Source organism: Pecten maximus, chromosome 12 (genome assembly GCF_902652985.1).
Source record: "Pecten maximus chromosome 12, xPecMax1.1, whole genome shotgun sequence".
Classification (NCBI taxonomy): domain Eukaryota; kingdom Metazoa; phylum Mollusca; class Bivalvia; order Pectinida; family Pectinidae; genus Pecten; species Pecten maximus.
The window spans coordinates 3825590-3840632 of record NC_047026.1 but is presented as its reverse complement, the minus strand read 5'-3'; the positions used below and the strand labels follow the sequence as shown (position 1 = coordinate 3840632).

The window sequence follows — 15043 nt, the reverse complement described above, 5'->3', positions numbered from 1 at the left end:
CTTTAAGTCACATGATAAACAACGTTGCGCTGCCAAAATCTTCCCCCTAATGTGCCGCAGTATGTCTGTCGCCATGTTCTGTTTTGTACAAATTCCTCCGTTGACTTGTCGGAGCACCCTAAGTAGTAACTTTTGGAAAATGTTGTATGTAAGGGCCTAACTGTCTGGGGAAGTTTGTCCTTTGGAACTCCTCTGCTGTATTCTATTTCGTAAACGTTGTTTCCGGTCCATTACGCGTATTAACAAGTACGTAACAAGGAAAGGAGTAACAAGGGTCGGTTTTGACCGGTAGTAGTGCCGGGAGCAATCCAATTTGATAACACTGAGCATTTTTGGATATCACAAAATCGAATTATGGATATCCAAAAATACATGGAATTTATGATATCCATAATTCGAATTTTGGATATCCAAAAATGAATTATGGATATCCTAAATTCGAATTATGGATATCCAAAAATGAATTAAGGATATCAAAAATTCGAATTATGGATATCCTAAATTCAAAACATTTTAAGATATCCTAAATTCGAATTATGGATATCCAGAAATGAATTATGGATATCCTAAATTCGAATTATAGATATCCAGTTTTGTTAATAAATAGTAAAACGGCGCCCCATATTGGAGGCACCACGTGTTCGAGATTTTCTATATTGTACACACAGCCAAGTAAACCCCAAACACAACATGGTGGAGAATCCAAATCCCGGAGGACGATGTGACTGACATCAGAAACCGTCAGCTGTTGCTGACGAGTTCGTATTGTAGATAATGTAAATAATATGTGTCGGTGATGGAGCACGTGGTTCGTCTGTTGAAACTTGAAAGTGTCGTCAATCGTCATGTAATTGTTTGAACTTTTGATTTTTTTGTCTTCGTGAAATCCACAAAATCCCAGGACACACCCATATATAGTTTTGTAAGAAATCATCGTCATGTGTCTGTAAGAACGTCAACATATTAATTGGACAAATCCGTCGAATGGAGAAGTGATGGTACTAGTACAACTGCACAGGCTACCTGAAGTTCCGCCATGATCTGGACGGGCAATCTACACTAACAGTGACGATGAACACATGAAACGTATCATTTAGTTTCATTTATTTATCAACATCCATTAATATGTATCTATATATGAAGATCAACATCTCTGATGTTGTGAACCGACGTTGTTTATATGTGTTTCGTCAAGTAACTTTCCAGTGACATACTAGGAGTGTGCATGTGACCGCCATTCTCGTACCCTCTGTGATCCTTTCCTTTGAAGATGATGTCGAGTCCTAGGCCTACTGTCAAGGAAGTTTTAGAGTTTTATAGTAACTTTCCTGATTGCTGAATTAATAATAACATCAAAATCCAGTTCAACATGTTGACTTTGAAAACAGTATTTAGCTATGATCACTTCAGATCAGGTTTCAGTGTATTGAACAATGCCTATGGACACACAGTCAAGATTTATTTGAAAAATTTTTTTAGTGCATTAAACATTTAATGTTGTGATATCTTAGTTAACTGATACATATTGATTGTCTTTAAAATAAGTGGTTTATTATCATTAACATTGAAATTGAAACACTAGATATTATATACCTTATAAATTTGTTTTTTGATACATCAGTATTCCATAATAGTATATTTTACCTTTTATCTAGCTCTTGATTTGTCAGTGTTTTAACCTTTAATTTCCCCACTATTCATGTCCCTACAATTATATTGCACAACATCATTGTTTTCCAAATGTTAATGATTGTTTTTCTCAGATAAATTATATCGGAAATATACTATAATTATTAAGAGCGAAATCTCTGCTGATTTTACTGTGAATGACATGTCATATTTGGTTAACATTTTTAAAGGATGAGCATATAATCAATAAGTATATCAACTGTATTATGTTGTTACATGGATTCCGGGTAGTATTATATTGTACATTGTAATGTTTTTGGAACTTTGGTGATTTCATGCTGGTAGTATTTGGTGGTAATTGATATATGTTCTGATATTGTGATTATTTATGAACCACAAGGCCATGCCGAGATATTTTTCAGCGCATATACATGTATAGCTACGGTAAGGCTGATAGGGATAGATATAACGCTAGCGGGTTAATGTATATTTTGTGTAATTATTGCAAGTTTTATTATGGTCAATTTCTCTATAACTTTAAATCACATGGCCTTATGACGCAACATGATGATACTGTAATAGTAAACAGTTAGTTGAGTATTGCCAGAACAAACTATAAATTGATGACTGACATTTATGTATGTATTTTAATTTGTATTGTTGAATCTTGAGCTTGATAAAATGTTAACTAAATAAATGCTACTTATAAAACTTTATATTAATATCCAATTTAATTACTCCATCCTTAAAACTACATTGGTACTAATAGCTATATTGTACACACAGCCAAGTAAACCCCAAACACAACAGCGTAATTATCTCCCTTCTCCCATTGTTTAACTTACAATTAGATTAATTATTACGGCAATGTTTTTTTCTTTTCTTTTTCTTCTTCATTTATGACTTTTCGAGTTTGGAATATTGAGCAATGACAATTGTTTATTCTCGTAATCAGTACAGTGCAATTAATCTCATTTATATCAATAATATATCTAACTCTAATAATCTGAACATTGTTACAAATTAGTAAGAAATGAACCTCATCTTCCACACCAAGGGAGTTGCATTGCTACATTCAGAAACAGAAATGATTTTACAGTTCGAAATTATAGACTAAACAGTTCTCGATCTTCCTTTTTACCTCCAGCTTTACTTTCTTGGAAACTTGGAAACAAGCTCGTCTCCTTCTCTATCTATTTTTAAATCCGCTATTTCACATCTAGTTAATCACCAAAAAGCATCTTCCTTCTACAGTTTTGGGGAAAGAAAATTAAATATTTTGCGTACAAAGTTGAGGTACAAATGTAGTTCATTAAACTGAAACTGAGTGTTTTTGTGGAAATCCCTGTGAGAATGCCTATCATTTCTTTTTCATCTGTCCTCCTTATCTTACACAAAGACGCACCCTTTTCTCACATTTACATAATTTATATCTGGAGGTTGTCATTGATTCAAACTTATTGCTCCAAGGAAATGAAAATCTGCCGGTAGATGTTAACACAAACATTGTAGAAGTGTGCAAAATTATATAAAATTCAGCCAAAGGTTTCGGTAATATGATATGATATGATATAATATGATATGATATACATCGTTTTTTTTCTATTATTATGATTTGTATAAAAAATTATATTCATTGTAGTCTTTTTATTAAGATAATTTCACGAATGAAGTTTAGAAAAAAGCGTCATGGTCGCTGCGGTATGTCCGTGTTTGTCTCCTTGTGATAGCGCTGAACGTATACCAACTTTACAGTGCTACCTCACTGAAGCGTACTGCCGAAGACACCCAGCAGGACAGTCCACCTGGTCACATTATACTGACAACGGGCGAAACAGTCGTCCCACTCCTGGGGACAGAACCGAAAGCCCTCCTCATATGGGCGAACGCTCAACTAAAGGTCAAAAGTGAGACAGCGTCAAGGCAGACATTAGGAGATAGATGTTTTCAAGAAAGAATAGAACACATAAGATCCCAAATTTAGTCGCCTCTTACGATCATGCGAATGGACACAGCAGGTAAAATTCTAAGTAGATAAAACGCGAGTTTTTATATGAACAAGACATGTCTAAATGGAGATCCTAAAAGAGTGTTTTGGGATGGTAAGTACCTTTATCATCGCCGTGTAGATATCCGTCAAGTTCAGGTAATGCCATGCCCTCAAAATAAGAACCGGGGTAATGATAACGAGTCTGCTTCAAACACGTTAACTTTTATATTGCACAAGGAAATAGATTATTTCCAATGAAATGATGACAACCAAGAACCCTTTCCGTTCTCTTCGTCAGTCTTCTACTTGTGTCGGAAGTTTTATCTGTTCTGTCCGAAGTTGACATCTAACAAGGTAATCTTGAAATTTGGAATAAGTCCTTGAATGTTCAATCGATTGGGTCATATTGACATTATGGATTGTGGGAGCAGGAATGCTACTCTCTAGAAATGGAAACTTTATGATATGGAAACTGGCACTATCAAATCAACCTACAATTAACTTATCACCGACGAAATCTCCAGATTCACATTTCAGATATCAATATGTCTCATTATAAATTGATATGGCAAAATCACATAGACTTATCAGAAGATTTTGAAAATTTCTATAGATCTGAAGCGAGTGTCTACAGTTTCAAGTCTGGTTGTTAACAACACGAGATAACATCAAAAGATGGTATGCAGAGTTACAAATTCAGCGGCAATTAGATCAAAGTGGAGCGCGGCAGACCGAAATACGAGAAAGCCAATACGGGTGTTGATGTCAGAGTGAGTTTTTACGGGGCCATATTAAATAAATTGTTTTGTGTTCGAGAAAAATTTTGCGTAAAGGTAGGGAAACATTTGACCTAGATGCACATGATAAGCGTGCACGCAAGGAACACGGTGAGCCGTAAACGTTTAAATTCTCGGAACACTTTTTTCTGTGAAATGTCTCCATTTGTAACTATTCATAAAGATGTATTCAGAAGGTACGCTTTGTTTGTTTTTGTTTTGTTTAATGTCCTATCAACATCTACGGTTTTTTAAGGGTGACCTCCACTGTGTGTGAGATGCGTGAGTGTTTTGAATGTATGAATGTATATGTGTGTGTTCTGGGAGACTCGCAGGTTTGTCTTCCTGTGTGAGCACGAAATCAGTCGTCATTTTAGATACTCATGTATATGATTAGCAGACGCGGATCCAGGGGGAGGGGGAGGGGAGGGGAGGGGGGGGGGGGGGGGCATACAGCCGGGGCTGCCATTTCGGCGATAACATATTGCATACGATATTTTCTTGCACTGCGCTACCACGCAAATTACGTTTCTCTATTCTAAATGAGGAATAAAACAAACTGAATGTCTCGGCCAGGGAACAAGATCCAAAGTCTTCATCACTAGTTTAGGCAGTGTCGACGAGGGACATTAGGAATATGAAACTTGAGGCTAAAGATAATATGTCAAAATTTAGTCGCCTCTTACGAAATCGTGCAAGCGGGCATTAGATACAGGAACCTTCAAGACATTTTCAGATGTTTTTTGTTTTATTTTTGTTTACTTTTTGTTTTTTATTGTGTTTTTTTTCCTTTATGGAAGATGAGGGGTGGGGTGTGCGCAGAATTGAATTGTGGCAAAAGTTTAATCATAAAACCTAAGCTTGTTTCGTCCACAAATACTAACGTTCCGTTGGATAATTTTATTGTTGAAAATGGCATTATAGTTTGTAATTACACTCGAAGTGCACATACATAAAACATCATCACATCAGCGATATACCGTCCCGCTTCGGAGCGCTGAAGTACTTCATGATCAGTAAGGCAATGAACATTGAATATACATATACGATATGCAATGCCATGCATACAATATCATGTGATTAGAAGGAAGTTTTGTTTTTTCTTTTATACATTCTAAAAATGTTATCTGTTGAATAAATCTAAATAAATTTAGACATCAATTAATTATTTTTTTGTAAGATTACAGACTTGACTTTGAGTCAGTACTTGTAAGATGACGTCCGTCTGTTGATGGGTGTTATGACCCTGCTGTGACCGGTGTGTCTGTGTGTGATATGTGCACACACGTACAACGTGCTAGTAAGTCCATATACAGATATATATACTAGCAACAAAAAATCGGGCTATATTATTCGCCCGTAGCGCCACAGCAAAGGTATGCAGGCACGCCTCGTGAACTGCATGAGCCGGTGTGACATGGTCCAGTGATATTTACCTATATAACGTCCCCGCAGTTTGATAATACCTATTGTAATCGGGACTGTTATCAGTGAAATCTCCGAATTATCGCTCTCTCACTGCCCAGTGTCATAACCACTTACGGAGTTACGTACTGTAGTGTGCTGGACTTATATTTACATTCCCATCGTCCACGCTGTGTTCTCGGACTCCATGTCACATACTCGCTGATTGGAATACTTCATTATGCCGAGGACAGAAGCCCGTGTATATTTGACCTGTTTACTTAGCCTGACTTTCCGTGAGTATATACAACACATTGTTGTTAGCATACGGCTTTTATAAACGGTAATATGTGCTGTCGAATTCAAGAGCTAAGCAAACCTTGTCCTCTTAAGAGCATGATTGTAATGTAAACTCGTTCGTGGATACTTACACATGACAATTAAATTATTACAAAGACGTTAAAATTTTAACCGTGCCTTACTCGAAAGTGAAATGCTACATCTATCATGCACCTGTAGCGTCAGAAAGTTTTATATAGCAAACAAAATCTTACTGCTAGATGAATAGATATACTCGAGCAGCGTTAAATATGTTACAGATCTTTGATATGACATTATGTAAGTTTAACACATATATACATTGTAATGTATACAAAAACTCGGAACACAGGGCCCTATTTCTAATATGTAGTGTAGACAGTTGTCCCATACGTACAAGGCTAATTTGAATTTCCTAAATCGTTGTGATAAAAGTTCAGACCTAACCATAGTTTACGTGAACTGGCAAATTGTTATTTAGCAAAACACAGCAGACTTTTGACTTCCAGTGTGAAAGACAGTTTATATGTGAATCCGGTATGGTGTTATAAAGCTATACACGGCAGACTTTTGACTTCCAGTATGTATCTCAGGTAAAATGATAAGTAAAATATCATTGTAATCAAAGCTTAATTATTTTTTCAACAAACTTTAGAGTCTTGAAGAAAATATGGCAAAATTAATTATGATAATCATAACCCATTCGTCCATACAGGGACATCCTGGTCCGTGCTAAATCTATATAACATCTTAATTTCTCTAGAGCGACATGATTTCGTGCGATATAATAGTATAAAACTACACATGAAGCTAACAAAGCTGTTTGAAGACATGCACGGAAGCTTACCTGACATAGCCTGTAAAAAAAATCTGATCCCTGTGATCAACTTTGTCAGCTTTAAAAGCTCTGATAATTACTTAACATAGAAGTGATGCTGTGTCGTTTACGGGAATACGAAGCATTTTTTCCACATTCCAGAAAATGTTTGATACTATGCACTAGACATATTTTTTGCCCCAAAATTGAGCTGAGGATTAGGTACAAGTTTTTCCAACTTATCAACACTTTTTCCTCTGATACAGTTCATATATTGATATTTACATAATAAAATTTAACAAGGCATACAAATCATAATATACATTTTAGTTAAAACCTGTTGCTGGATTTGATGATGATATGCACGTGTCTGAAAACTTCTTTATTTCTGTCTAGACAGATTTTCATTTCCAAATATATATTTAACGACCTAGTGTTTTAAAATAGTGTAATTCATGCTGTATTATGGGGTGGGGTGGGATGGGGTATACGTAGTGTATATAGAATATCGTCATATTTAGTTATGAAAATTCATATATATATTTATTTATTAAACATATAGAGGACTTCAATGGATTTCCATTGAAAATAACATATACATTTAACTGGTAAACATGCTGTTTATCGGCGGTTCATGGCCATGAGTTTTATTGAGATAAATTACACCTTGCCGGTTTATGTCTGGGTCAACCGGAGTCTTTAAAATCCGTGTCCAAACTGAAGTCAAGTACATTATACAATTTAAGTCTGTGATCCGTATGTTCGGTTGTTTGAAATGTTAATGTTTGAATTCTAAATGCTAAAACGGATATCATACTTTAATTAAACTCTGAATACACCACCCAGTGTTGATAGACAAAGACATAAAATGAGAAATTCCCGGTTCGAGCGATTTATGACTGTTATTCGACATAAATCCTAAAATTATGCAAATATTCACATATGACGTCATTATGTAATTATATATAATATATAATATATAATATAAGTAACGTTTGTATAATAAAGTGATTATTCTGTAATTTATGAAATATGCTTAATTCCTTTGAAGTCATTGTACGAATATTTTAACGATGATTATTATCAGAATATGAAATTTCGTTTAAAATGTTTTAAAGATGAGAGGTACAGAGAAAACTATAATTTGAAGATTCTATTGTTTACAAATTATGTAGATAAGTGAGTAAGTGTCACGCGACCTAGTGCACGCGAACCTTAGTCTACAGTAATGAGTTATGGTCAGTGTATGCCGGAATTAGGGAGGCGACTAGTTCGTCTCATCCGTTTGCACATACACATACAATTGTCGATGATGTATCATGTAAACTACATTATTCAGATTATGATGGAAAAGGGAAATTAACTGAATGGGTGCTTTCTATGCCTAAATATACGGCGAAAAAATCGGGCTAGTCTATATACACGTACCTAATTACCTGTCGTACAGGTCTGGATAGTCTATATATACCTAATTACACGTCGTGAAGGTCGGGATAGTCTATATATACCAAATTACACGTCGTAAAGGTCGGGATAGTCTATATATACCTAATTACACGTCGTAAAGGTCGGGATAGTCTATATATACCTAATTACACGTCGTAAAGGTCGGGATAGTCTATACCTAATTACACGTCGTTAAGGTAGGGATAGTCTATATATACCTAATTACACGTCGTAAAGGTCGGGATAGTCTATACATATACCTAATTACACGTCGTGAAGGTCGGGATAGTCTATATATACCTAATTACACGTCGTAAAGGTCGGAATAGTCTATATATACCTAATTACACGTCGTAAAGGTCGGGATAGTCTATATATACCTAATTACACGTCGTGAAGGTCGGGATAGTCTATATATACCTAATTACACGTCGTAAAGGTCGGGATAGTCTATATATACCTAATTACACGTCGTGAAGGTCGGGATAGTCTATATATACCTAATTACACGTCGTAAAGGTCGGGATCGTCTATATACCTAAATACACGTCGTGAAGGTCGGGATAGTCTATATATACCTAATTACACGTCGTGAAGGTCGGGATAGTCTATATGTACCTAATTACACGTCGTAAAGGTCGGGATAGTCTATAAATACCTAATTACACGTCGTAAAGGTCGGGATAGTCTATATATACCTAATTACACGTCGTAAAGGTCGGGATAGTCTATATATACCTAATTACACGTCGTAAAGGTCGGGATAGTCTATATATACCTAATTACACGTCGTAAAGGTCGGGATAGTCTATATATACCTAATTGCACGTCGTAAAGGTCGGGATAGTCTATATATACCTAATTACACGTCGTGAAGGTCGGGATAGTCTATATATAACTAATTACACGTCGTGAAGGTCGGGAAAGTCTATATATAACTAATTACACGTCGTGAAGGTCGGGATAGTCTATATATAACTAATTACACGTCGTGAAGGTCGGGATAGTCTATATATACCTAATTACACGTCGTAAAGGTCGGGATAGTCTATATATACCTAATTACACGTCGTAAAGGTCGGGATAGTCTATATATACCCAATTACACGTCGTAAAGGTCGGGATAGTCTATATACCTAATTACACGTCGTAAAGGTCGGGATAGTCTATATATACCTAATTACACGTCGTCAAGCTCGGGATAGTCTATATACCTAATTACACGTCGTAAAGGTCGGGATTGTCTATATATACCTAATTACACGTCGTAAAGGTCGGGATAGTCTATATATACCTAATTACACGTCGTAAAGGTCGGGATAGTCTATATATACCTAATTACACGTCGTAAAGGTCGGGATAGTCTATATATACCCAATTACACGTCGTAAAGGTCGGGATAGTCTATATACCTAATTACACGCCGTAAAGGTCGGGATAGTCTATATATACCTAATTACACGTCGTAAAGGTCGGGATAGTCTATATATATACCTAATTACACGTCGTAAAGGTCGGGATAGTCTATATATACCCAATTACACGTCGTAAAGGTCGGGATAGTCTATATACCTAATTACACGTCGTAAAGGTCGGGATAGTCTATATATACCTAATTACACGTCGTAATGGTCGGGAAAGTCTATATATACCTAATTACACGTCGTAAAGGTCGGGATAGTCTATATATACCTAATTACACGTCGTAAAGGTCGGGAAAGTCTATATATACCTAATTACACGTCGTAAAGGTCGGGAAAGTCTATATATACCTAATTACACGTCGTAAAGGTCGGGATTGTCTATATATACCTAATTACACGTTGTGAAGTTACACATACACTTTTTATAACAGAAGGTCTGAGAAATCCTCAGGACTTAGCATGTCGAAGGTTTCTATGAGAAAAGCTTAATCTTTATATATAGAAGGATTTTTTTTGTACTTCAGTGTGCAAATTCACGTCCGCTTTGAATGCTGAATACTTATAAATGTATTAGCAATCGCAAAGTAACTTCATAGGAAATAAATACAAAATAAGGTGTTGAACTGGTGATTCTTACGCCAAAGAAGGTAATGGTGTCTGCTTGCCGTTGGAAATTCCTATTAAGATGTTCCAAATGAATAAATTACCGGTATGTTGTAATCACAGAAAGCTTTGAAATAAACTTTTAAGTACAAATATCTTTACGGATGCCGAACTGAGTATTTTTATTGGGTTAACGTTATAATTCCGAGAAATATAGCGTAATGCACTTTAAATTCACATTGGGATGGCAGTCGTTAAAGTGTGCTAAAAGGCGGGTGTCTTCACACTTCACTTTTCGGGTCGGGGGGATTTAGCCCCTAAACTGAGGGACAATTTTAATTTTCTATGCATTTGGGGATAGAATAAATAAACACATCTGGATTGTAACAAATTCTCAGGCCCCTGTGTCTCGGTATTGTGTAGGTTGGTTGTCTGCCTATCACGAAGTGTCAGTATACCCTGACGGTTGGTTGCGTCCGGACGGACGGTTGGTTAAGTCCGTGTGGGCAGTTGCAATTGGTTGTGCCTGTTTACCGGGAAGTGTCTCAGTCTGTCCGGACGGATGACTGTCTCTGTCGTCTGAGGTGTGTCTTCTTCCCGTATATTTTGTTTAGACCGTCCGGACTGTTGGCTGTCTGTCTGCCGAAAAGCGTCTTCAATAGAGCCGGGCGAATGGTTTTATCCGTCTAGCCGTTTACTAAAGGGTGTTTTAGTCCTACCTGTCTGGCCGTCTATTAAATGTTGTTTCTGTCCTACCCGTCTGACCGTCTACTGAAGGGTGTTTTAGTCCTTCCCGTCTGACCGTCTACTAAAGGGTGTTTTAGTCCTTCCCGTCTACTAAAGAGTGTTTCTGTCCTACCCGTCTGACCGTCTACTGAAGGGTGTTTTAGTCATACCCGTCTGCAGAGAGACGTGCAGTACTGTAGATGATCGTTAACTGATTATTAATTAATACTTAATTAGTTGATGGCCTTTGTCTCTACATTTCTGAACACTGACCTGGAGCTAGCCTCTCTGGGAGAGCGTTCCGAGTGCTTGTGAAACGATTGGAATTATGAGGTAAAGGTCATTCATGAAATCCCATGGGACGTATACATAGAGATAAATATCACGTGATCAGACTGATCATTGCAGCGATGGCAATGCGAGATTTATTAGTACATTTCAATTATTAGTTGGAATTGGCGAATAAAATGTCTAATAAATTAAGCTTGAATTTATTTCCATCTGGGCCAGAGGAAACTAACGATTGCTTGATGGTAGTAGGGTCAGGTGATACCCAGAGAAGGGGAAGGGTGAGTTGGTCTTGCGTAAGTAGGGTCTCGTTATTTTCGGAGAAAAGTGGAAAGTTGGTCTGGGGTAGAAGGGTCAGGTGAAACCCGTTTTGTAGGGGTCAATTGACACGAAGTATAGAGAATTGTCAAATACAGTTTGTATATATGTAAATATTTTGTGGATTCTGCACGTCAATGCCTCAGACATATGATATTCGACTAATACACTTACGTACGAAATAGCAATGTCGTATATTGTGACGTAACATTTAATCTGGTTAAGGGGATTACCTTGCTGTCATATACATATAAGCTTCTTATTTAGAAGTATATCTTTGTTAAGTTTTAATTCAGCACTTGAATTTATCACTATGTATCCGCCGAAATCCACAAACGGAGAATATTAATAGAACCGCTCGACTGGCCAGCTTTTAGATGACTTACTCATGTATTATGTTTCACAGTCGTCCTGGGTTAATAAGGATTAACCAGGAAGTGATGTGTTTGAAATAAGAGTTTAAACGACTTTTTTTTTTATTTGAAAAATACCTTAAATAAATTTACGAGTTTATATAAAAAATCCCTCTTTTTTAACCATTTTAATATAGTCGTTTCTTTATTTTTTTCAATTATCCAAATAGCCAAGTAGGTTATGATGATGTAAATCTTCCACGTCAGTCTTGCAACATATTCAGTCATATACCGGTACACTATAGCATTGTGGGATGATATTAGGTCATATGAAGGTCACGGATGATATCAGGTCATATGAAGGTCACGGATGATATCAGGTCATGTGAATGTCATGGGTGATATAAGGTCATACGAAGGTCACGGGTGATATCAGGTCATGTGAAGGTCATGGGTGATATAAGGTCATACGAAGGTCACTGGTGATATTAGGTTATTTGAAGGTCACGAGTGATATCTGGTCACATGAAGGTCACGGGTGATATAAGGTCATACGAAGGTCACGGGTGGTATGAGGTCATATGAAGGTCACGGGTGATATTAGGTTATTTGAAGGTCACGAGTGATATCTGGTCACATGAAGGTCACGGGTGATATAAGGTCATACGAAGGTCACGGGTGGTATGAGGTCATATGAAGGTCACGGGTGGTATTAGGTCATATGAAGGTCACGGGTTATATCAGGTCATATGAAGGTCACGGGTGATATTAGGTTATATGAAGGTCAAGGGTGATGGGGCCACTGACCGGGCATTTATAGTGTCATAATCACATCTATTACTGAAATAGTCTATCTAGACATAAGAGCATAATACCAAACTAATTTCCAATTCAATCATATCTATCAAAAGTATGTCATATAAATTAAATTTATTTCAATTCATTCGCAAGAGACAAAGCCCATGACCATCGATTTACAAATTTTGCACTCTACCAATTGATGTAATATCTCATTAATTTACAAAAAAAAAAAATCTGTCGTAACATCTCACACCAACACTACACGGGGAGGAGTAGCCCGAGTTTCCTCTGGCCCTGTCACCATGTCGTGGAACGTGGAATTATCAGACACCGTTTGGTGTCGCTAAGAATTTGGTGCGAATACAATAAAATCGGGTGTGACATAACACCTACCTTACATATATGGATAAATGAGATATTTATTTAGCCCAGAACACCCATTTAGTCCCATCTAGGTGTTTTATTCCGTCCGTATAGACCCTCGCTGTAGGAACGTCCCCTATCAATACTACACAGAGGAGGGAATACATTTGTCGTAACCGTCCCCCACCAATACTACACGGGGGGGGGGGGGATCTGTCGTAACATCTCACACCAATGCTACACCGGGGGAGGAGGTAAATTTGTCGTAACATCTCACACCAATACTACACGGGGGAGGAGGTAAATATCTAGTAACGTCCTCGTACCAATACTCAATACTACACAGGGGAGGGAGTAAATCTGTCGTAACGTCCCCTAACTTTTCCTGGATTACAATGAATCATACCTAAAATTGATATCAGCGTTTCTGTCACGTAGACAGTTCACCTGTACAACATGACAGTAATTACACATCAACATCACGAACAATGTACTTGTTATTTGTAAAGGCATGTCACAATGTCTCCATGGATTTTCTATCTGTGTGTCTGGTATGAAAAGTAAAACATCGCATGTCAGTGGGTTTTTCTTGTGTGATGTTAAACATGTAACTAGAGAGAGTCTTACATTGTTCAAGTATTTATTGACTGTGGAATTTATTCTGTTGATTCATAAATTTAGACATTATATGAATAATTCACATACTTCATAATTGAAAAAGCACCATTAAATCATACTTCACAATACACATTAGACCTTCCAATGCAATGGGTTATGTACATAAAATCTTTTCATTTTTTTATTGTATCTTTTCGAAATACATCTTGCCTTTTCAGCTTTACAATCCTTTTCACCCGTTTACGGAAGCGTTATTGTTATTTTTAACAATGGGAAAATAAATAAATAAATCAATCAATCAATGATTTGATTATATTTTTTTACGTTGAAGAATAAATAAAACCCATTATTAATACATTATTTTATTATAAGGTTTGTCAAAGGGCAAGACACTTTACCCAAATTAAAAAATAAGAAAAGATACTCCCGTCAGTTCACTGATGTAGCTTCCATCTACTACAAGAACGAATCTACCAGCTATTACAAGGATACGGTAGCCACCAGCTACTATAAGCAGAAGGTGTCCACCATCTACTACAAGGATAAGTAGCTACCAGCTACTACAATGAGAAGGTCTCCACCATCTACTACAAGGATAATGTAGCTACCAGCTACTACAATGATAATGTATCCACCAGCTACTATAAGGAGAATGTAGCTACCAGCTACTACAATGAGAAGTTAGCTACCAGTTACTGCAAAGAGAAGGTAGCTACCAGCTACTACAATGATAATGTATCCACCAGCTACTATAAGGACAAGGTAGCTACCAGCTACTACAAGGATAATGTAGCTACCAGCTACTACAATGATAAGGTATCCATCAGCTACTACAAGGATAATGTAGCTACCAGCTACTACAATGAGAAGTTAGCTACCAGTTACTTCAAAGAGAAGGTAGCTACCAGCTACTACAATGATAATGTATCCACCAGCTACTATAAGGAGAAGGTAGCTACCAACTACTACAAGGATAATGTAGCTACCAGCTACTACAATGATAAGGTATCCATCAGCTACTACAAGGATAATGTAGCTACCAGCTACTACAATGATAAGGTATCCATCAGCTACTACAAGGATAATGTAGCTACCAGCTACTACAATGAGAAGTTAGCTACCAGTTACTGCAAAGAGAAGGTAGCTACCAGCTACTACAATGATAATGT

The 15043-nt window shown here is 36.9% G+C and overlaps 1 protein-coding gene across 5 annotated transcripts in view; it reads left to right on the top strand.

Moving 5' to 3' along the window:
• The first annotated feature begins 5726 nt into the window (after nucleotides 1–5726).
• Nucleotides 5727–15043, top strand: part of LOC117338803 — a 48845-nt gene continuing 39528 nt past the window's right edge. The window contains exon 1 of one of the 5 annotated variants that reach the window (XM_033900152.1): nucleotides 5727–6095. In XM_033900152.1, coding sequence (XP_033756043.1) covers nucleotides 6041–6095 — 55 coding nt within the window. In that variant the 5' untranslated portion in view covers nucleotides 5727–6040. The remainder of the gene's footprint in view (nucleotides 6096–15043) is intronic. The other 4 variants (XM_033900153.1, XM_033900154.1, XM_033900155.1 and 1 more) reach the window with 4 other exon arrangements.